This window comes from Athene noctua, chromosome Z, assembly GCF_965140245.1.
Source record: "Athene noctua chromosome Z, bAthNoc1.hap1.1, whole genome shotgun sequence".
Lineage (NCBI taxonomy): Eukaryota > Metazoa > Chordata > Aves > Strigiformes > Strigidae > Athene > Athene noctua.
This window is the reverse complement of record NC_134077.1, coordinates 3,541,322-3,564,435: the sequence shown is the minus strand read 5'-3', so window position 1 is coordinate 3,564,435 and position 23,114 is coordinate 3,541,322. Positions and strand designations below refer to the sequence as shown.

The following is a 23,114-nucleotide window of genomic DNA, read 5'->3' as shown; positions in this document are numbered from 1 at the left end:
CTGGGAAAGTCAGTGGCTAATCTCCACACGCTTAGTAGCCAAAAGACTGTATTCTTGCCCTTAGGGTGAAAATTGCTATTGACATTTCTGTGGGAGGTGTAAGAAAGAAGGAGTTCACAGAGCAGGCATTTCCATCATTACGATTTGGGGAATGTCAAGGAGGTGAGTGAAGTGGTGTTATGGCTGAGGCCACCCAGCATTGCTCCCGTGCCTCAGCAGTGTATGACTCCTGCTTTCCTCAAACAAGAAAAATCACTGCAAAGGTAAACTGAGTTGAGTAAGACAGTAGTAATAGAAAATAACCACAAAAAAGAAAAAAAAAACCTGTACACTGCCTCCTGACAATATTAGCCATGTTCAAAAATAACAACTGGGAAAAAAAAGAGGTTGATTTAACCCATTGCTGTTCATACAGAAGCTGATGGTGCACACACAGTGAAACTTTTGATGATGGTGCAGTATTCTTTTTTTCATGTTGTAACTCCTAAAATACTAGCAGTGCATGACAAAAAATGTCAGGTCCCAGATAACAGACACTTGATAAGGGATTATGGTACAGGATTCCCAAACTGTTGTGAGCTGGAATATGCTGCTTTACAGCCATCACTTTATAATATACTAAAATATGATAAAACACAAGAAAGTGGTTTTATTTGTTTTCTTCTTACCTTACCACCTCTTCAAAACCTGCCAGCAGTAGTACCATTTATTCTATTAAGATGGGCCTGAAAAACCTCCATAACCAAATTTCAAGAACTGCTCTCTCCAGCTGAATAAAATGCAAATAGAAGGGAGATGAGGAAGGGCCTTCTGAGAGCTGATAGCAGGCAAGCCAAATAAATGGAGTGACTTTTAGATTAAATGCTTTTTTTACTACATTCCATCTTATTTTTCAAGTACATTACCCTGGACACTGCATCAGTTCTGATAAACACAGAAGCTGATGACCACTGCTCTACTTCCTGACGAATGGTCTGGAAGAACACAGCAGCCGTAGCCTGAACGCCAAAAACCAAACCTTTAACTGAGATTTGGAAAACCCAAAACTCACAGAAAATAATCCTACAAGTCCGTGTACACAGGTACCTGTTCCAAAATGAACTGTAAGCAACAGACGAAATTTTGTCAAACACTGAAGCAAAACACTCTTGACAGAAACATATAAAAACTTCATTATCCAACAAAATAAAGTTTCCTGAAACATTTATGAAGTCTCACCTATTTTAGGACAAAACTTAATTTTGTGTAGCCTGGTTCATAAAGTACAGCAGTGACAGACATGGACAAGATGAGAGATCACTGTGTTTGAAAGACGGAGAAGCACTTGGGTATGTTGTACATCCATCCTGGAGTCAGTCAACTGTTCCTCACCAAAACCCTGTAAATCATTATGACTGTCTACCTATAAATTAAGCTAAGTTTTCTAATTATTTCTAATTAACAGAGTCCACCACAAGATATGATGGCTAATTTACTGTAAAAAAATAATTTTATGTTTCAGAAAAATTCAGTGAAGCTTCTTTCCATGGGAATGTAACATGACTCTTCCTATCGTCTCGATCTATCTAAATCTAAAAGATTAGTGTGGGAATGGGAAAACTTGTCATTATTTGTTCTTCCCCCCCCCCCCCCCCCGCACTGAGTAAGCATCTGATTTATTGGCAAGTGCCATGGATAAGTTGCTGGCAAGTAGCTTAACGACCTGCCTGTAGGAACTGCAACATCCATTCTCTTTTCAGTTTATCTGGAGAGAAGAGATATACTTAAGAGTTCGATTCCTGCAATGAAAAAAGTAAATCTAACCTGTAATATTACCATCCACCTTTTTTTCTCTTGAATAGGATGGTTGGGTTTTTTTGTTATTAGTGAACAGTTTCTTTAAGGTCAAGAGTTGGTTTGGGTTAACATGCTGGCCTCTGCACATGCTGTACCAGCTTGATGTCAAGAAAAATGCAGCAGAACGCAGTATATTTGAAGAACATGTCATATACTTCAGGAGCAGGTCACAGCTCACTCAGCTTGGGCTGAAGCCTAAATATGTGCAAGAGCAGTTCTGGAAAACTTCCACCATGTTACAATAACATATCTGAAGGGCAATTAGAAAAAAAACAATCTTACTCATCTCAACTTTGTTTCAGAGCAGTACAAGCAATCACAGACATCTTCTAACAGCACTTGGGATAAGAATATAGTAGTATTAAATAAAGGTAATATATTAGAGTCTTTCTTTGTTATGAATGTTTTAAAAGACACTTCGCTGAAATGGCTTTATGTTTGGTATTTCACTGGCAGAAAACAGATGTAGAACATGAATATTAGTTTTTCCTTCTGTTCTTTTAATTTCTTTTCCCCTTGAAAAACATTAGAAAATTTTACGTTGGTATTAATCCAGGAAAAAACAAGGGTATTTATTTATGTGTTATCCAAAACCTCTCTTGTTGTTGCTTTAAAATTAAAGGTGCAGGGTTAAACTCTCAAAAGCCAGACATCAGACTGAAAGCACAGGCTTCCCCTTATCTCAGTGTGTATGTGTCAAGATACAATTTAATTACAAGTTCACATAACTATCATCAGAGTCCTTTAACCATCATGTTTTTATCTAACAGCATGTTAAGAATTGATAGTTTTTGTACAATTTCTGGGTTATTGTTTCTGTAATTAACCAATTCTGTGGAAGAATTCCTAGTTACAGAAACTGATTTAGTGTACAAAATGTGCAATGTATTCCTCTATCTTGTTCTGTTCCTGAACTACAAAGAAATAAGAAACTTAAGAGAATGAAACGAAAATAAAAGTTTATCTCTCCAATTACGCCTGTGAAAAACATTAGGGTGACTTTATAGAATTCAATAAACATGAAAACCAGAGATTCTTCTAAATTTCTATTTCTTCTAAACACACTATTTGTGTGTTTCGACGGGTTTCCCATGAAGTTATTTCAGAGAGACCAAGAATCCACCACTGTCAATAGGGATAAATAAAATTCTCCATTCTACATTTCTTTAATGTTCCTTTTCAGGCGAGGCGATGAGGGAATCAGTTTTCAGTAAGTGGCTTATTTTGCTCCATGTGATGCTTCTCATGTGCAGCAGGAGAGGAACCAGCCTTGGCAGGGTATTTTTGTTTTTAATTTTTGCCTCTATCAAATCTTTTTCTTCTCCAAACCTTTTTCTTTTTCACTTCATACCAAGATCGTCTTTCAATCTTACTTATTTCCTTCAGAATATTCTCTTCTCCTTCATCCCATCATTTGGTTCTCTGGACATCCACACTGCCAATTAACAGCAGTTAACTTGCATGACGTTATAGGTAATATTAACAACAGCCATTAGTGGGAGAATTGCCCGCAGTGAGACAGCACGGTATGTTGTTCAGGGGGATAATATCTCTCCAAGTAGATAAACTGGAAGTTGATGAGACTGTGCTTCTGTAACTTGGACACAACTGGAATAAATGTGGCTCTGCAGAGGTCAAAAATGGTCCCATTTTAACTTCTTCATGTTTCAGTTCAGACAGATTTGAGCAGCAGTTTGACAGGTGAACAATTTCATGCATAATTTTATCCACAGTCTGAAGCACACTATCTTTCTCTTAACATCTTTTTCAAAATCACTAAGTCTTGATTCACCTCCGTTCCTCTCATTTTATCTGGCTGTCTTTCCAATTTTGGATCATAGATATCTGCAACGAAGGAATCTAAAGATCTCTGTTATGCCATTTAAAAAAAAAATAACTATTTACTACCCTTCAATATAAACGGATTGATCTTTTAAAAACAACCAAAAGAGTTTCAAAAACCTCACTGGTTAGTCCATAAGTGTCCCTGATCAAATATGAAGAAGTTGGAAACGGAAAGTGCAACATCAAAAAGTTCTCACGTTTCACCAATATCTCATACAGAAAAAGTTGCATAATTCCAATTCCAATTAAGTATTAAGTACCAAACAGCCTAAAAGGGTCTGAACAGACTTCCTTCTGCATCCACTTCCTTTACTTTATATGGCTGCATGTTTAAAAACAGAATTATTGGGATGTTTATAACATATGGAAACATACTTCTGGTTTTTAAGCACTACATTTTTTCAATCAAAACCTTGCTTTAGGAACACTAAAAGTTTGGTTTACTACATTGTTGAAATACGTAGCAGTTACAAAAATAAATTCTACTCTTTGGAGAGCTACTGCATCGGGTTTTTCTGTTTGTCTGTGGACGTTTGACAAAAACCAAATCATCCAGAGTCATCAGCTTCTCCGGAAAAGCTCTGAACAACCCACTTGTGTGAAGGAGGCAGCAGGAAAAGTGTCTAAAGACCAAATCAGCAAAGAAGGATGCTTCAAAAGATCAGTACTGTTACTTTTTTCATCCAAGCACTTCAAAATTTGTCACTGAGTTCACAAATGTTGGCTTACAAGGCAGTAATAAACAGTATTTACAGAGAGAGTTGTGAAATCTGTCTCTTAATAGATCACATATTCTGTCTGTAGCTTACGTTGTAGTGCACCTCGGGCCCTTCTAAAACCCCTGTATTCCATCAGGCTGCCAGATCTATCAAACGCAGCACAAGTAGATGCACAGTGGAAAAATCAGCGTACAAAACTCTACTGCTTAATCTGGGGAGACGCGAAGAGACCTTGAGACAGTGCTCAGCCATTTCTAAAACAAGCTCTCACATCTTCTTTAGCTTAATCATCTCTTTAACGGACACTCATTTAAGTGGTCTTATCAAAACCGTGTCTTTTGAGTACAAAAATGCAAATGAATGCCCTAACTGATACCCTTTACTGCAAAATAGCAATGTCCTAAACCTATATAACTATTAAAGGAGGAAAGCAAGTAAAAAATTATGATGTCCATGTTTGGCTTTCTTCAAATGTACGTAATGACCAAAATAACTGTTTTTTAAGAAGACTTTAGGAGGTATTTGTATTACTAATGTCAGAAGTACTTCCTACTTCTCCAAATTTGTTCTCATGTGTCATAAATCTGATGAAAAGATTTTCAATTAGATGATCATAAGATGCTGCTGCAACACTACTTTTTTTTTTTTTTTTTTTTTCCAAAAAGGTAGCAATTTTCATCCTTATTTTGTCCAATATTAAGAACTACGAATAAAAATAAGGCTTAATGCTATCTGTGTAAACACAAATACCAGACACCCATGAAACTTTTGTGGAACTTCTGAACAATGAAAAGTCTTTTTGAAGAACATCTTGATATTCTTCAATGTATTTGTCCAAAACACCTTCAATCACACTATTAAAAGACACAATAATGCAAAGGCCAACTGCAAATATCTATTAGTCCTTCATACTAATACAGGGAAGTTTAAATAGACTGAACTTCACCAACATCTTTATTATAGGGTTTTAGGATTGTTCGCTCTTTCTGTTTAAGGATAATTTATGCATCATTTTCTCAGGAAAGTTTCCAATACATTCCAAGTAAAGAAATGATTAAGAATTCAGACAGAACTTCAGAAATTGGCTATCACTTAATACAAAAGCTTGCTTTAGATTTGGGTTAGGCTGGTTATTTCAGTCTGTTCTGAAAATACTATTTTTTTATGATATAAAAATAGGGGGATTAGGTAGGAGTAATATTCTTTAAACTAAAATATAATTCATCTGAGGGAGGGTATGACTAATATTTAGGAAAGGTATTTATAGGCCTCTGGCTCAATACTGGAGTGGAGACAGGAACACCCAAGAATAACCTGATACTGCAAATGTCACTTCTGTTCATAAGCCATCAACTCGGAGTCATCAAAAAGAAAGTAATTTAGTGCAAAACAAGGTGATTCTCCTCTTAAATGCAACTTCAATTGCTAGAATCTGCATAACATATAAAAACATTAAAATAATATATTGGTTTACTCTGCATTACCTTCAGTGAACAATATCCTAAAAACATTTTCTCGTATAATCATATTTTAAGTTTATTATAGTAGACAACAAAAGGATCTAAAAATTCACACACAGAAATGAAGCATTTTAGACTACTGCATGGTTAATGCAGTAAAAAAAAATCCTACCAAGTTACTCAGTGACATATAAAAATGGAAGGAAATATAGATAAAAAGAATACTAAAGAGACCTAGGCAGGGATTTTGGTGAAAAGTAAGTGGCTTTTGAGTTTTGAAGAAACATTATGACAAAATAAAGTAATCCCCTTCTGCACCCCCCCTGCCCCCTGCTCCATCCCAGTATTTGACAAATATGGACATCTCTCAATTAGAAGTCTTGATTTAATTTGGTAAAAATTTCCTATTCTGCCAACAGCGCATTCAGTTCTACAGCTAAAACCGAGTAATACACATTTTGTACGTTCACAGCCGTTACCACTAAGCGGTATTTTTACAGACTACCAGCCAAACTATGTTAATTGCATCACAGTAACTCTATTATGGCTGACCAGTTTATTTGGAAGTGGGTTTAATTTCATTTCTGCATCATTACTAAAGTCATCAGATGATCGCAGGGAAGACTTCCTATTTCTTCACAGTAGCACGCACTTAAAGGAAAACACTTATGTCTGGTGGCAGAGTTCTGCATTAAACCAGTTCTTTAGGTAATTAAGAAAATCAGACAGACCTGCAGCATATCTAATGTTACACTAGATACGTAAGCACAGAACATATTAAAGGACCCCAAAACATCACAATATTTATTTACAGTTCAAATATTGATCAAATTGATAGTAAATTAAATACTTGTTTTCTACACACTGGATAGGCTAAAATCATTAACTTATTTGTAAAAATATGTCTTCAACACAAGATCCCATAACATCAACTGAAATACCAAACTATGTATTTTTACATGTTTTTTACATGCAAAAAACTATGGTTTGTGCCATGAAAGGGAGAGAAAAGGATACGTATGCAGGACAATGTAATGGTAGACAAATATAATGGAGAAAATATTTCAGTCTACAGCTAATATTACATATTTCTAGAACATTAATTTTGTTTTAGTTGTTTAGCAAGGCCATGACTAAACTGCATATACTGAAAATAAGGCTGACTTCAGTAATTTGAATTTATGGTCCTACATCTTTCATCCACTGTAATGTAACTGAATCCAGAAATCTTACAGATTTTAGATTTGTTTCATTATGTTTAAGAGACAGCTAATAGTTCATAGACTTCATTTTACTTACTCTTTAGCAAATCCAAATTTCTAAGATAAATATGGAGCCCTTACGTATAAAAGACAATTTCTTCCTAGGGAGTAAATGAAATAGGGCAACTTTTTTTAACATCAACCCATGTATAGGATGGATATTAGGTTGGTTCTCTTTTGGAGAAACTAAAAATGAAGGACTATTTATGAAGTACTTGAAGCTTTGAATATAATCAACTGCAATAACAAGATACAAGTTACAAAAAAATTTCTTTTTGTTGAAACCACTTTTGTAATACTGCTTTTTAATAACCCTCATAATGGCCGAATTAGAAGGACCCCAACTGAAGTCATTCATCCCACATAAAACAAACATTGCTTTTTCTTCTTAGCTTTGTTTTACAAGCTACATTATTTCCAGATGACGCTTGAGGGGCCTAGGAGTTTCAAGAACTAGATGCTTAAATAGACAGCTGGTTTCTATTTACCATATAAATCAAGGATAAATCAAAGAAGAATCTAAATATTGGACTTCATTTAGCCGATTATGGAGCATAAACTGAGAAGGAAAAGAAAAAAGAAATACAGAAATCTCATCACCAAAATGCAAAGTTCAATTCTTGTTATTAAGATGAGAGAAAAACCTCCTTGACATTCACATAATTCCAAGGCTCCATGTAACACCAGCTCCACACAGCAGGTAATTAACTGGATTGGTAAGGAGCCAGAAAAAGAGTCAGTTCTGGTCAAGAACTCTCCCAGTACCACCAAGCTTTGCTACTGCAGACTTTATATACACATACACACACACAGAGATCACTGAATTCATGTTCTTTACATTTTTCCCTTTGGATTGCCAACATGCACTTATTCCTATACCTTAACTAACACAGAAACAGTAGATTTTGGATAGGGGGTTAAAGGATAGCTCTTCATATATTCACAGGAGTACATCTGTAAACATGAAAAGTCTAACACTACAGCACATTGTTTCTATCACTGATGTATTCCTCCACCATCGAAGTGCTGGTTAAGTTACAGTCCTATATATGAAATACTTGAAGATTTCAGCACTAAGTGGGATTATTTTTAGAATTTTTCCTAACACGTTTAAGCTCCATCTGGATAGAACAATGCGTTTTTTATAGCCAAAATTTAGATGGTTAAAAAAAAAAAAAAAAAAGTTAAATTGAAGTGAGTTTTAGAATTTTTCCTATGTGGCGAGTAATCATCTTACCTACACTATTTTCTGTTATTATTATCATCCCATTAAAGCAACTGAAGGTTGTTGGGAACCTACCCTGGATGTTGAGTGAGTCTCAAAAAGTGTTCCAAGGAGTTTTCATTTAACTACTAAGCTTTCACACCCACCACCAGTAAACAAGAATTTGGGTTCCCACTGACATAAAATCCCTTGTCCCTGTGTTGCATTAGATGATGTTGAAATAAATTTAGAAACCAATCAAAAACTATGTATCCAAATACAGACTCAAGTGGTGATGCATGCCAAACTATTTGAATCTAAAACTATGCCTACATTTGATTTTTATTTTCCTCAATTTTTGCATTAAGCAGATTTTTTTTTATTACATCAGTGAGAGAATTCTGAACCTCTGACATACGTTTGCCAAAATTAAAAATTTTCTCTCTCCTTCTCCATCCCCCCCCTCCCTAGAAACAGCTAATGAGAATCCCTCGTTACCAGCTGCAATATAACAAGTGTTGAAGTGCTTGAAAATCACAGCCAATGCTATGAAATGCTTAAAAAGCAACCATTTGCATAGATGGTAGCTCCAACAACAGGTCTGATGTGCTACTTTTCAAGGGAAGTTAGCATGCCTCCAGTTATGCTGTTAAGTACCTATGATTTAACAAATTACATTATGATTACAAAGAAAATAATTGGTATGTTTACTTAAGTAATCTGTCTTGATTTGAACTGAAAGAAGCAAAATTCTCAATTATTGTACTACCCATTTTCTTGTTTGTTAAAAATTTTGGAAAATGTGCTTTCATTGAATTCAAGAAAGCAATAAAAAAACCTATGTGGGTTTTTCCAATTTATTGAAGCCCGGATCTCTGGCAGACCAGGACCACTGAACCAAAGTGCGGTATTCCAAAACAGGTCATTGCTACTATGAAAATAATGCTTAATAATAAAGCTTATTAAACAACTAGTAAATGAAGTAGCATGAGAATTGGTCTAACCAAGGATTCTGCCTCTGAGATGATGGTTTGATGACTGAGGGGGTTCTCTCTTCCCTGCTGGCTTCTCCATCCTGCTCCTGAACCCTATCACATTGACTACAGTTTATCAGGAAACTGGTTCAGCCTTAATAAATGAAACTCGCTCTCTTCTTTTTCAAAGCCCAGAAAGCCTCAACAATGTAAAAGCCAACTGGGTCAGTTCCTTATTCGAGTTCACAGCAAGACACCTGCAGCACTGTTGGTACACCAGAGGCCCGACGGCAGTCTGCACAAGGTACTCACAAAAACACCACAAGAAGCTCAGTAGAGGAGAATTCCCAGTATAGTCTTACTTAGCACCATCCATAGTCAGCAGTTTAGGGGCTGTATACTAGGTCAAAACTACAGGTTTTTACAGCCATGAAAACAAAGTACAGTAGAAATACCACCACTGCTTGAGCCCTCAGAAATTAAGAGATGCTTGTCTTACCTAAGCTCCCTTTGCTCCCCTGTGTGCATGTGTTAATGGCACACGCGTAGCGTGTCACAGCACCTTGCCACCATACGAAGCTCAGAAGGGACACAGCTCAATTCTAGAACAACTAATGCTGGAGTTTTTCTTTCATAACATTCCTGGCCCTAAGAAGGAGCACAGTATTTACCATAATTTCTTTTTCAAAGTCTGGTACTCACAAATGAGCAGAAAGGCACGTAGAGGAAGACAAGACCATAGGCAACACCTAGAATACTTTTATGTACGATTTAGCCCGGTGATCCAGGTACCATGAATACTGACTTTTGGATTACACAGCACCAAAAGAAATAAAAATATTTATAAATGAAATAAATAAATTAAAAAAGAAATAAAATAATGAGAAACACATTTTTAAAACATGTTTGACTTATCTGAGTGAAACCTATGAAGAGAATAGCCTACTAAATAATCCTGCTCTCTAGACAGAAACCTGGGCAAAGCAGGCAATCGCAGTGCTATCCCTTTCTTTAGCTCCGTGCTGGGATACAGTGGTAGAATGGGCTTGAGGACTTCAGACACTTAAGTTATTTCAGTTCCTAGATTCTTTGCTATTCTTACAGACAACATAAACATGGGCTTTCAGAAGTGGAGTATGCTGAAGTAACAATATCTGGCCTCAACTTTTATTTAGTCAACTGACTATGCCTCAGACTGAGCTGGAACATGAGCAATTTGGAGGCAAAAAAGAAAAAGCCATGCATAGAAGTATACATTCTTCTTTCAAAATACAGGCAATGAACTTCAGCGATTCAGTCTTTCCAACTGCTGTCCTTCTCCCCTCGCTCCCTGCATCGCACCAACAATAAAAGGGAAGAAATTCAGCAAAGTCTCTAAGTCTCTGGGCTGCACTCCAGAGTGCTTCTCCAGCACTGCTTCATAAACTGCATTTCTCAGCTCTCTTCAACTTGAGAGGATAACTACAGTGAGCACCTTGGGTCTTTCCTTGGCTGCAGTATACAGTTTGCATTCAGGAAGTTAAAAATAAGTCCAAAACCTATAAAATAGTTTTCAAGTCCCAAATTCACACACAGACTAAAATAATAGACATATATATACACACCCATATATATGTAAATATATGCCTCTGTGTGTGTGCACACGTATATATTTATTTATATGTGCCCTTTTACAAACTTTTACAAACTTTATTTGAGTATCATGCTGTTTTCTTTCCTCTGAACAGTGGGGATTGTAATTTGTTTGTCTAGGGAGGAAAATACCAGGGTCTTTTTTTCATAAATCACAGTATGGTTTGGGTTTGAAGGGACCTTTAAAGGTTATCCAGTCCAACACCTCTGCCATGGGCAGGGACATCTTCCACTAAATAGAAATATCCTCCTTCTGACACCAGGCCACATACCAGTGCAGCCCCCGCATCAGGGATATAACTTAGTGTTAAAAATGTCACCTCTATTCTCTGGGTATCTGAAGATGCTTCACCGTTGTTTAACCAAGACCCCGCAATGTCTCTGAGGTTAGTTTCAAAATACACAGCCTTTAGAGGCAATTCCAGCTCAGGGAGCCCCTGTGCCCATAAACCCAGACGCAAGCACTCACCCCAACCCTTCTGGGCTGTGATACTGCATGTTAAGCAGAACTATCTCATGATATGGTACAATATATGGTATGAGGTGTTCCTCAGGGGTCGGGGCTGGGACCGGCGCTGTTGAACATCTTTGTGGGGCCATGGGCAGTGGGATCGAGGCACCTCAGCAAGTTCCCGCCAACCCCGAGCTGTGTGGGGCGGTGACACGCTGAGGGAAGGATCCATCCCGAGGGACATGGACAGGCTGGAGAGGGGGGACGGGCAAACCTCCTGGAGTGCAACAAGGCCAAGGGCAAGGTCCTGCCCGTGGGTCGGGGCGATGCCCAGCACAGATCCAGGCTGGGCAAGGAGGGGATGGAGAGCAGCCCCCAGGAGAAGGACTTGGGGGGGTTGGGGGGTGGAAAACTGCCTGTGAGCCAGCACCGTGCGCTGGCAGCCCAGAAAGGCCCCGTGTGCTGGGCTGCACCCAGAGCAGGGTGGGCACAGGGCCAGGGGGGGATTCTCCCCTCTGCTCCGCTCTGTGAGACCCCCCTGCAGGGCTGGGTCCAGCTCTGGGGCACCAACAGCAGAAGGACACGGACCTGCTGGAGCGGGGCCAGAGGAGGCCACGGAGATGCTGGGGGGGCTGGAGCCCCCCTGTGAGGACAGGCTGGGAGAGTTGGGGGGTTCAGCTGGAGGAGAGAAGGCTCCGGGGAGACCTTAGAGCGGCCCCCCAGGGCTGAAAGGGGCTGCGGGAAAGGCGGGGGGGATGACTCTCGATCAAGGGGTAGGGATAGGATGAGGGGGAACAATTTAAACTCGCAGAGGGAAGATTTAGATGAGATGTAAGGCAGAAATTGTTCCCTATGAGGGGGGTGAGGCCCCGGCACAGGCTGCCCAGAGAAGCTGTGGCTGCCCCCTCCCTGGAAGGGTTCAAGGCCAGGTTGGACGGGGCTTTGGGCAACCTGGGCTGGTGGAAGGTGGCCCTGCCCATGGCAGGGGCTTGGAACTAGATGATCTTTAGCGCTTCTTCCAACCCAAACCATTCCAGGACATGGTATGATAGGGTAGGACGTATCTCAGGTATGAAAAGCCATCGCCGCCACTAAAGCAGCCTCCCTTTGTCTTGGAAGCCAACTGAAGCACCACAGCTCTTCGGGACACCTCCAGCTCTGCAATTGCTTAAGATGTAACTTGGCATGACACAGGGGTTAACTGCCTCTGAGAAATATGGCCCCAAGTACATTATCAATCACAGCACTCCAGTGCTCAATACATGAAACAGGGCACGGTAAGACAGCAGGAATACACAAGAAGAAACCTGTAAGTGTTTCATCTGCTCCATAAACTTGTGTGTCTCTGAATAACAAAGTCCCTCTAATTTGTATGGTACACATCAGCAGTAATAACTAAAAAAAGGCCAGCTAAGAAACCTTGTTAGTTGAATTCATTTTAAGTCATTAAACTGTTATATCAAATTATCTTTTTAGGTATTTTTACTGCTAGAGGAACATAGTATGTAAAGTCTCAGGCAGGCATGTCCTGGAACATATATTAACACTGAAAATAAAACAGCTGCTACATTTTCATCCTCAAAAATCCAGAGCAACAAATAAATCAACTTATTTCTTATTTTACACAGTATTGAGGTGGGAGTTCAAATGAGTACAAACCAAAGATACTTCAGGAGTACAAAGATATTACTCAAGTCCTTGGAAGATGTCTCCTTCTTGTACTGAAACGAGAGATTTTCCAACAAGCTGTGCAATTACATTACAAAATTGTTGCCTATTTGTGGGTATTGGCTCAGTAAACTGAAGAGTACTGTATGTATCCATGTGTTCAGAACATACCAATTTGCCCCATGGCTGCAATACTCCCCCAAAGGCTCACTGGGAATTGTTTTCAATCATTTTTAGGCATTTTAGCATACTGTGGATGCCAAAGCCCCGCTCTTAAGAATAATGTTTTTAACAGTATGATTTAAATATCCCAAAATACAAATGGCTTGAAAATTGCAAGTTGACAGGGTACAGTAAGTCTCTTAGCTATGAATAGTTGAGGTTTTGCTTTGCCATTTGTAAGTGTAATTTTTTTTAAAAAGACGTTTCAGACATGACATCATTCATACAGGTTCCTGTATTTGGTATTGGTGGTTGCTTAGGTGTCACACATTTTGATAAATCTTTGCAGATTTAGGGATGTACCACTTCTATTCTGAAGTACCTATTAAAACTTTAAGTTCAATACTCACATAATCAGGAAGTGGAGATTCATTTGAACCCAGGGAACCTCTTAAGGACTGCGTGGCTTGCTCCAGCACTTTGTTGTGTTTTTTAGACAACAAAGAAAATAAACTGGAGGAAAAAAGGAAAAAAAAATTAAAACAACTTCATGAAAATGTCCTGATATCATTAGACTATCCAGTCAAAAGGGATGTTTTATTACATACAAAAACTTGAATAAATTTTTAGAAGGCAATGCACTATAGTTATAGAATTTAGTTAACATATATAGAATGTATTTAACATCTGGGCTGGGCAACAACAGAATTTGAATTACAAATATTCTATAACATAAATTATGTGAAAGAACATTGTTTGTTCATGGTTAAACTCTTAAAAGTCAAACTGTAACAGAAGGAATGGTATACATGCAATTTTAGTTCACAGCCAGTATGCGTTTGCTAAAATGCATTTTTTAAGTGCAGCACCTCATGCAATATATTGCAATATATCCTTGTGTATTATTCATTTCAATAACCTAACTGCTTAGTACAGGAAGAATCCAAGTATATGACAAAAGCTTTAAGTATTTGTAGGATGAGCTTTTGCATTTTACTAGTACATGTTCTTTTCAAATTTATTTTAGCTTAAGTCAAGGAATAAAGCACTATTTTTGCTTTATGAATAATCTGTGAAATCAGAGTTCCATATATACAGAGAGAAATAAAATTTTATTTTTGTGCATTTTGAAAAAAAGCATGGCAATGACACTCAAAGAGGCTGGCATAATCTGATATATAAGGAAAATGTAACAACGTAGAAGGTTAAGGAGTAAGCAGAAGCAGTGGACAAGGCTGTACTTCTGTACAGCTGCTGAATCCCTCAAACATGGTTTTCAGTTCACAGACAACCCATTCTCCCCTCTCCCCATATTGGCATAAGTCATATGTTTTAAGGATTTCTGTATTTTAAAACATACTTCTGGCTTCTTTTTGGAGCATTACAGGACTCATATCAGGCTGTCCTAGGGTGACAAGGCTGTCATGACAAATAAGCATCAATAAAATTCACTAATGCCTGAGAATGTTGCTCTTGGAGTTGGTTACACTTGGGACAAGAAGCAGTGACATACTCCTTGTTCACCAGGTTCAGTTACAAAATACTAAAGCCTGCTTAGTAATCAAAATATAAGTAGCAAAATACTACCTCAGGGCTATACTCTAGACAGGCTCAATTTCTTGGAGATGGAGGATAGCTTCAATGCTTAGAAGCACATGCTTGGAAAGCCTTTCTGCCTCAAGAAGTGATGCTCAGTGTTTGAAGAGCCCTCTTTATTTTTTTATTTGAAATATATCATTGATATTGTATCTTTCCCAGATGGCAGAGTAGATTCCTTGAAGTACCAGTCCTTGTCCCCTCATTGCTATTCAAAAGCCTCAGGGGAAGGCTTTTCCAACAATTCTCACTGCCATGAGGAATTAGTTACGTTTCTCAAGCCTAAATCTTATTTCCCGAGACACAACTCAATAAACTCCACCATTTCCCCACACTTCTTCAGTCAGCTATTCGTTAGAACAGACTAACAGCTTCCATTTAAAGACAATCTTTGCCACACTTAAGATATCTAATCAGTCCATTTGAGAGCCCCTAGGTAGGTCGTATCAACCCCAAGGTTCAGCCAGAGTCTGACAGCATGAGGAACAGACTCAAGATGGCACGGCCAAAACCAGGGTCAGCACCACGGCTGCCTGACTCCCAGTCGCACTGGGACACTACTACACTGGGGAGGTGATAATCTCAACTGGACCGATATGGCAACATCAGATGAGATTATGGGACCTCCGTGGTGGTTGCAAGGGTTAAGAACATTTGGGGTTTTCAGGGTAACACAATATATCTGATGACATGTGTAACAGACGACCTGTAACTCCCTGAAACAAGGACTGAGAGAAGCAGCCTGAGAGAAGCACAAACAATGGCGAGAGATGAGACGTGGTAAAGATCAGGGAGGGGGGACAGAGGCCCTCCGAGCCTTCCTGAGGAACGTCTCAAACACTCGTAAGCACCCCAAGACAAAACTATAGTCACGGGGTGGATAATGTGGAGTCTGGACAACGCAGGCTTTGCGCTCAGGGAGCCGACAAAGCTGCCTGGATATCAGAGGATGGCCTGCGGGGGGAGCCCTGTGGAGACAGGAGGGTTCTGCTCTGGGGTATCTTGTAAAGTTTCAGGACCATCTGTCTGGTGAACGACCTTTGCTTCATTATCCGTGAAATGCGTATTAAAGTTGACAACCCTAATGTCTAATGAAGAGTAACAATATCATGCCAGTTACAACATCCCATGAAGCACCTTACTCCTCCTCAGATACATGATACATTGATACGAGGTCGGCCTGGGGCACAGACCCAAGGAAAGTGTGTAAACTGAGGGGGGGCAAGGGTAAGAGTGAGTGAAGAAGATGGATGCATCCTTGATCCCTTGTTGAAGGGACCAATGCAGAAACCCAGCCCAGAGATTTCTACTTCTATCCCTCCCTCTCTCTCTCTCTCTCTCTTCTTCTCCCCCCCCCCCCCCTTTTCTTGTTATCAAGTAACATAAGGAGTATCATACTGCTTGCCATAATTTGTTATATACTTAGTCAATTATCATGTATCCAATTAACACACTGTGGATAATTAATAAATGTTTATGCCTGGACTTTGAGACTTGTCTCACTGTTGTCCACTCCATTGGAGATTTACGAATCTAAGTCACCTGTCTCCCTCTTCTGAGCAGGATGGGACAGCATGAAAACTGGAGTCTTAAGATTTTCCTCCGTGCTATCCAACAGAGCCTCAACACCACATGTCATTCCTGGAACCAAATGCCAACTTCCCAGTAATTCACAGCTATTAGTCAAAATGACTAGAACATTCCTTGTTAAGAAGAAGCAACACAGAAATAAGACACACTAGTAAGGTCTGCCATCTTTTCCCCCTCCATAATCAGTCTGTATTCACAGAACAAAATTTTTGTTCAAATCAAAATTTGGATTTGCAAACTAGTCCTTGGCTTGAAACAGTAGTGCTACTTTTTGATACGCTGGTATTTTTGAAGGCTCAAATTTCAGAGATACTGTCATCAGCACCATCTAGTGCTGTGGAGACAGAATAATCGGTTAAAACCAACCCTGTGATGCTTATGGGGGGTGTGCAGCAAGAACACGGTAAATCTGGTGTCTGTCTGTGGCAGAAGGTACAGAAAATTTCACTAAGAGGAAGAATTTGGAATGAAAACAGTTTCCAACTAGCAGATTCTTCTCCAAAATTCATAAAGCATTTTGGCTATGAAGGAAATTTAAATATAAACAAAGAAATGGGATCAGGATTTTGAGAAGTGCATTTATTCAATACACGTGAAGAAGAAAATGCACATACACTGGTATTCCACATGGAATTGGAATAGCAAAGAACAAATTGCTTTTCTCTGACAGAAATTTAGAGAACTGGGAAAAAGAAGGAGAAAGGAAAACGACTGAAGACTGTTTCTTTATATCCTATTTTTCCCTTCTCAAATATTTTCCTTTTTTTTGTGTGTGTGTGTAATGTAACTAATCTAGAGTGCTTGTTTATGGCATAAGCCCTTGGTGGCTGATTTCTACTGCCAGAGGAGCAGTGAGGGGCACGCTCTATTATACGTTGTCTTTGGCATCAGGGCTTCCCCTTGCAAAGTTTTGTTTTCCTGCCACATTTCATCACCTTCTCACCTGTGCTGAGACATTTCTTTCTGGGACCGCTGCCCAAAACACCAATATTCAGGTTAAAAAAAATCAAAACAATTTTCTTCATAAATTGTTCATCCTTCTCAAAGAACCACCCCTTAGAGGAGCACGAGGGCAGGGACATGTAGTCAGGAATTTTTCATACGGAAAAGAAAAACATATCATAGAACTGCGCCCAGAGCAAACTCACAGAGCTCCACAGAATCACTACAGTTAAACAGAAAAAAATACACCAAATACTGTGATTAATTATTGAATTTGGATGTCCAAATGAAGTGGCACTGCCTCCCCAAACAGTACAAAACTTCACCACCAAGTAATTCACTTATTATGCCTCTATTTCTACCTCTGAAAACCACCTGGATAAATATCATCTTAATTTTAAGTATCAAAACAGGTTTAGTTACAATCCTCAAAAGACACCTGCATGAAATTTAGCTCACAAAAATCTTTTATCATCAACAACCACTGCCTTCTAGAGGAGATGCTTGTTTTTTGCTTCAGTGTCTGAAAGGTTTGGGGCTTTATTTTCATTTTTAAGGCATGAATAATGCAAGGCAACGGTGTTTTACAAGGTTGTTCCGCTCCCCACAACAAGGTACGAGGAGACAAGTGTCAATTCATGCAGAGGTGGAAATTAAGACTGTAACCCAAATTTCTCGCAGGTGTCTTAGTCACACCTATTTTTTCCCAACTAATAATCAAGTTGATATCAAACTGTAAAATATATATACTATGTGGTCACAGAGGGCAGCCTGCACAGGCTGACAAGAATACGGATTTTTGTACCAGACCACCTTTTCTCTTTCTTCTGTTCTTCTCCACGGACTGTCAGACAGGCTATGGAGCTCGACAGTCCTTTGATCTCACCCACTGTGGACATTTTATAATAGTAACAAATTATGTTCAGAACAATGAAAATGTCTTGGCATCTTAACTCATCTCTCCATCACAGAAGTACTTATGGACCAATGTTTAACAAGCAAAATAATAGCTTAGAATAATAGCAAGAGGAAAAAAACAGCTGGCATCTGTTACAGATCATCAAATCACACCATGGATGGGCTCAACTGACGCGAAAGACTCAAGGCTGAACAACAATCTCAAGTTCTTGTGTTTCTGATTTTTAGGAATTAAGAAAGCATTGGTTTCTTAACTCCTTCTACACAGATGAAGTTTTTAATTTAACACGTCTGAACTTTGATCAATTAAAGAATGATTACAGGCTGAACAGTAAATGGTTGCCTAAATGCAAGTGATTTGACTATGTGTCATTTGCACAGACAATAAAATCCAAACCAGCAATAAGGCAATTCCACAAAGCAAGTGGAGTCAAAAAAAAAAAAAAAAAAAAAAGAAAAGAAAAAAAGAAAAAGAAGCAGCCAATAATGGGAACTCATTTCACAACTTTCTTCTTGGTCCACCAAAAATCACAAGCCAACAATCACAAAAATATAAGCTTCTGCAAGTTCTGCAGAAAGTTTGATTTACAGCAGATTAAAACAGCTTATAAAGTATACTTCTCACATACAAAAACTGAATGTATAAAATGGAAGTTTTATAACCAAAAAAATCGTAAGAAAAGAAAAGATAATTAAAATTAGAAGTTGAAAGTAAATCTAGAAGTTAGAAACTGCTAAAAACTGGAGCTTTCTGAAAGCTTTGGACAATGACAAGGAAAAGTACAAGTGTACTTTATTTTAAGAAAGTAAATAGAACGATCCAAGATAATGACATGTCTGATAATTCTGAACATAATAATGAGACAGCGATCGTGAGACTCATTTGAAGGAGGATATCACTGGCAAAGAAAAACAGAACTTGCTATGCACACTCGACTTTTTTTCAGTGAGACTAGAAATGAAATAAAGTACAATAATACCCTTGTTGTAACAGGCTTTTGCAGCCCATTTATTTGACTCTGTTCCACATGGGATTTTCTTTTATGAAGAAACTTGAATGATAAAAAGGAACATGGCATGCATTATAAAAACTGAAAATAAGACAACAGTTTGAAAAAATCTTCAAATTTGAATCTTGAAATAAGTTTTCTTAGCACGGCCAAACAGGAATCTGTTCTTGGCCCTTCTAAATACCAACAGCTACTTAACATCTGCTAAAGCTACCAAAATACTTCCAGTGATACAGAGATGATATATAAGATGACATGTATCATTGGTATACAGCAATGATGAAGAAATATGATAGTTAAACTTTGTGAATGGCACAGTCATTACAGGAGTGTCAAATAAAGAGAAAAGGGTATTTTTACTAATTTTTTCTTTATCTTTCAATAAGTTGGACAGAAAACAAACCTGCTGTGATTTAACACAGGCAAACTTGAATGCATAAATTTAGCAGCAAAGAAACCAAGCTGCTCCCTAACTGTGAAGGATCTCACCTGAGAGCAGCAACTGAAGACCACCAGACCAACAAACAGCTGCCCATAATGGAATAAAGCTGCTGAAAGAGTAACTGGTTTTGGTACTAAAAATATAGCCCCTCACCATAAGGAAGACATTGAGGTGCTAGAGCATGTCCAAAGAAGAACAACGAACATGGTGAAGGATCTGGAGCATAAGTCCTCAAAGGAGGGACTGAGGGAACTGGGGGGGTTTAGTCTGGAGAAAAGGAGGCTGAGGGGAGACCTTATCACTCTCCTCAACTCCCTGAAAGGAGGTTGAAGCAAGGTGGAGGTGTGTTTCTCCTTCCAAGTAACAAGTGATAGGACAAAAGGAAATGGCCTCAAGTTGCTCCAGGAGAGGTTTAGATTGGATATTAGGAAAAATTTCTTCACTGACAGGGTTGCCAAGCATTGGAACAGGCTGCCCAGGGCAGGGGTGGAGTCACCATCCCTGGAGGTGTTTAAAAGATGTGTAGATGTGGCACCTGGGGACGTGGTTTAGTGGTGGACTTGGCAGTGTGAGGTTTACAACTGGACTAGATGATCTGAAAGGTCTTTTCCAACCTAAATGATTCTATGATTCTACATTCAGCAAAGTTTCACTCTACAGCACCTGCCACTGGCCTCTGTATGTAGTTTTCATCATGATGGTTTGAAAATGCAAAGGTTCAGGGCAGAATCAGGATATCAATTATTAAACCAGAAAACACACCTCTCCATGAAACGTTCAAGAAACTAAATTTAATGGATTTGAGAAAAGATGAAAGAGTGATTTTACCAAAAAGAGCAAAATACGCACATGGAGAAAGAGTTTATTTATAGAGAATCCTTCAAGCTTTCAGATGAAAAAAATGAGTTTATAATTAAAGTACCATTGCATGGGCACAGCTCTCTCTTACAGAGGTGGTTGAAACCAGGCTCGAGGTGCTATAAATTCCCGTTTATGCTGTCACAGCAATGGCAGTGAGGAGAGAAAAATTGGGCAGGAAAGAAGAGAACCTTAATACCAAGCATGTGAGTTGAGCTTAGACTGATGCTATGACACAAAGAAAGAGATGGAAACCTGAAAGAAAGGGGCACTGTCAGAGAGCGGGAGACAAACCGAGCACATTAGCAGAGGAAGGTCAGATTGAGTTATATGACAGAAAAATGGAATACGAATTGAACTTCTCCCAATCCAAATCACTAGTCAGCTTCTCAAGGGGAAAGATTTTTCAATTATCTGAATATTTAAAACTATTCTTTATGTGCTGAGTAGAGAATTACTTGAGGACTAAAGTGCTGCTCAACATAATTTATTTGAAACTTGGAAATTCAAACGTTGTGCATCTTTTCTCCTCACTCTTCTCGTTCAGAAGGATACTGCAAACAAAATGAACACCACAGAAACACAAAACACCATCCGGTGATGGAAAAAATACAGCTCCATGGATCAAAAAATTTGATGATGAATGTTCTCAAACAATTCAGCAATACTCCTTGCTGTTCCTTCTCTCTGCTCTCATATACATGCCAAAAGTACTATTGTTCTCAATTTTAAGGAATTAAATATAAGCCCTAAACACTGAAACCATGTTATGCAAATACTCCTTAAACAATAGGATTTTACAATGCCTGCATGAACACCACAATCATATTAGAAATAAACTCCTTTATATAGCAAGCTCTAAAAATATCTTTGTTTTGAAACCTGACATCTAGAAGTTAAAACCATACCTTAATTCCTGCATATATAAGGAACACTTCTTGGTTTTGACCTATTTTTTAATAGATAACAGCAAAAAAGAGAGTGCTATGGCACGAGAACTCTACACATGTACTGGATAAGATGCCTGTACAGACATTTCTAAGCAGAGGGACCTGAATTGTTCATCTGCTTCTATGGTCATGTGAGAGGTCACATCAAAAGAAATGCACCGTATCTTTTCATACGAAATATAATAAATGCATTGTCCTACAGTCTCATATCGGGGGACTGGCTGCAAGCAAGTGCAGCAGGGTCAGCTGAGCAGCCTTTCTGCAGGCGATGGAGAAGTGCTCTGTAAGCACTTAAGGAATCAGGCCCTGGGAGAAATCCATTTAGCACAAATAAGTGCAGAAAAATCACTAAGTCCCCAAATGCTCATGTCTACTGAAGAGCCCTTAACGCATTTTGCAGTTGAATTATCCAAGCTGTAATGGCACATAAACAGAAATAACAAGTGAGAATAGCCATGGAGAACTCCAAAGGCTATCTGGGGCCGTTAACTCCATGGAGGGACTCTGCTCTTACCTGAGCCCAAGTCTAATGCCTGGGAGACATTTGGGATCCCAGGAAAGAGAAGCTAACCAATTAAGAAACCAAATTGCTAAACAGAAAATAAAAACATACTTTATGTCTTTCTTGCTAATTTTGTAAAGTGAAGAGTGACTAACTTCTGCTGAATAAAGCTTTGCTATATTTACTATTAGTCCCATCTGGCTCGTGGAGATGATGTGAAACAGAGACTATGGTGTGCAGTCTCCACAAAGGTCATGTATGCAAACAAAGTGGTTTGTATGGGAATCACTGATGGACTTATTCACCAAAGAGTGTCTCAAGTATCAGGGAATGAAAAGGGCTTCTTCTAGGTAGCAAAAAGTCCACATGAGGCTGGTATTGCCATGTTTTGACCTTGCTGGTCAGTCATCAGACTTTTTTTGACTTTTCTTATCTAGTGTCTTTTCAGAAATGTAAGTTTGTGTCCCCTTGGAAACACGCTGTGTGCCTCAGCTACCTGCTGTTTCAAGGCAAATCCTAAAGCATCACGAATTATTTTAATGCAAGCTGTGTAAACAAATTATTTCTATTCAATCTTCCTGTTAAACAGCCAACATTAAAGGCTGTTCTTTTAATTCTACAGTCCTGAATTTGATCATAATAAAGGAAGTATTTCAAAGGTACCTTTAGTTCATGACAAAAGCTTCTCATTAATTTTAAAGAGCATTCTTTTATCTGCCACTGCTTACATAGGAACAGAGATCTGTAACTATAAAGACATTCCAAATTTTGCCTCCTGAAGAAATTTTTTTTATTAATAAGTAGAAAAACATGTAGTCATCATACACTTGTAGCAAAATAACATAAGTGAATTCAGAAGCAACTTAGAACAATTAATGGAGGCTTTGCATTAACAGACAGGATTTCCTGTTAAAATGGAATCTAAGAGGAGACCAGAAAAAACATGGAAGCAAGGAATTTGATGTGGTGAGACAAAAGTAAATATTTACAAAAGTAAGCCCAGAGTTTTATTTGCAGAGAGTGGGAAATGCATTTTTCAACTGAGGGCACAAATTGTTAGGCAGCATATGGCTGCTTTCCAATGGATGTTGGG

The 23,114-nt window shown here is 38.6% G+C and overlaps 1 protein-coding gene across 2 annotated transcripts in view; it reads right to left on the bottom strand.

Annotated features, from left to right (window-relative positions):
- The window catches only part of DYM (dymeclin), a 229,417-nt gene that overhangs the window by 52,794 nt on the left and 153,509 nt on the right, over positions 1–23,114 (bottom strand). For both annotated transcript variants that reach the window (XM_074931919.1, XM_074931918.1), the window contains one exon: positions 13,624–13,726. In XM_074931919.1, the coding sequence (XP_074788020.1) occupies positions 13,624–13,726 (103 nt within the window). The remainder of the gene's footprint in view (positions 1–13,623; positions 13,727–23,114) is intronic.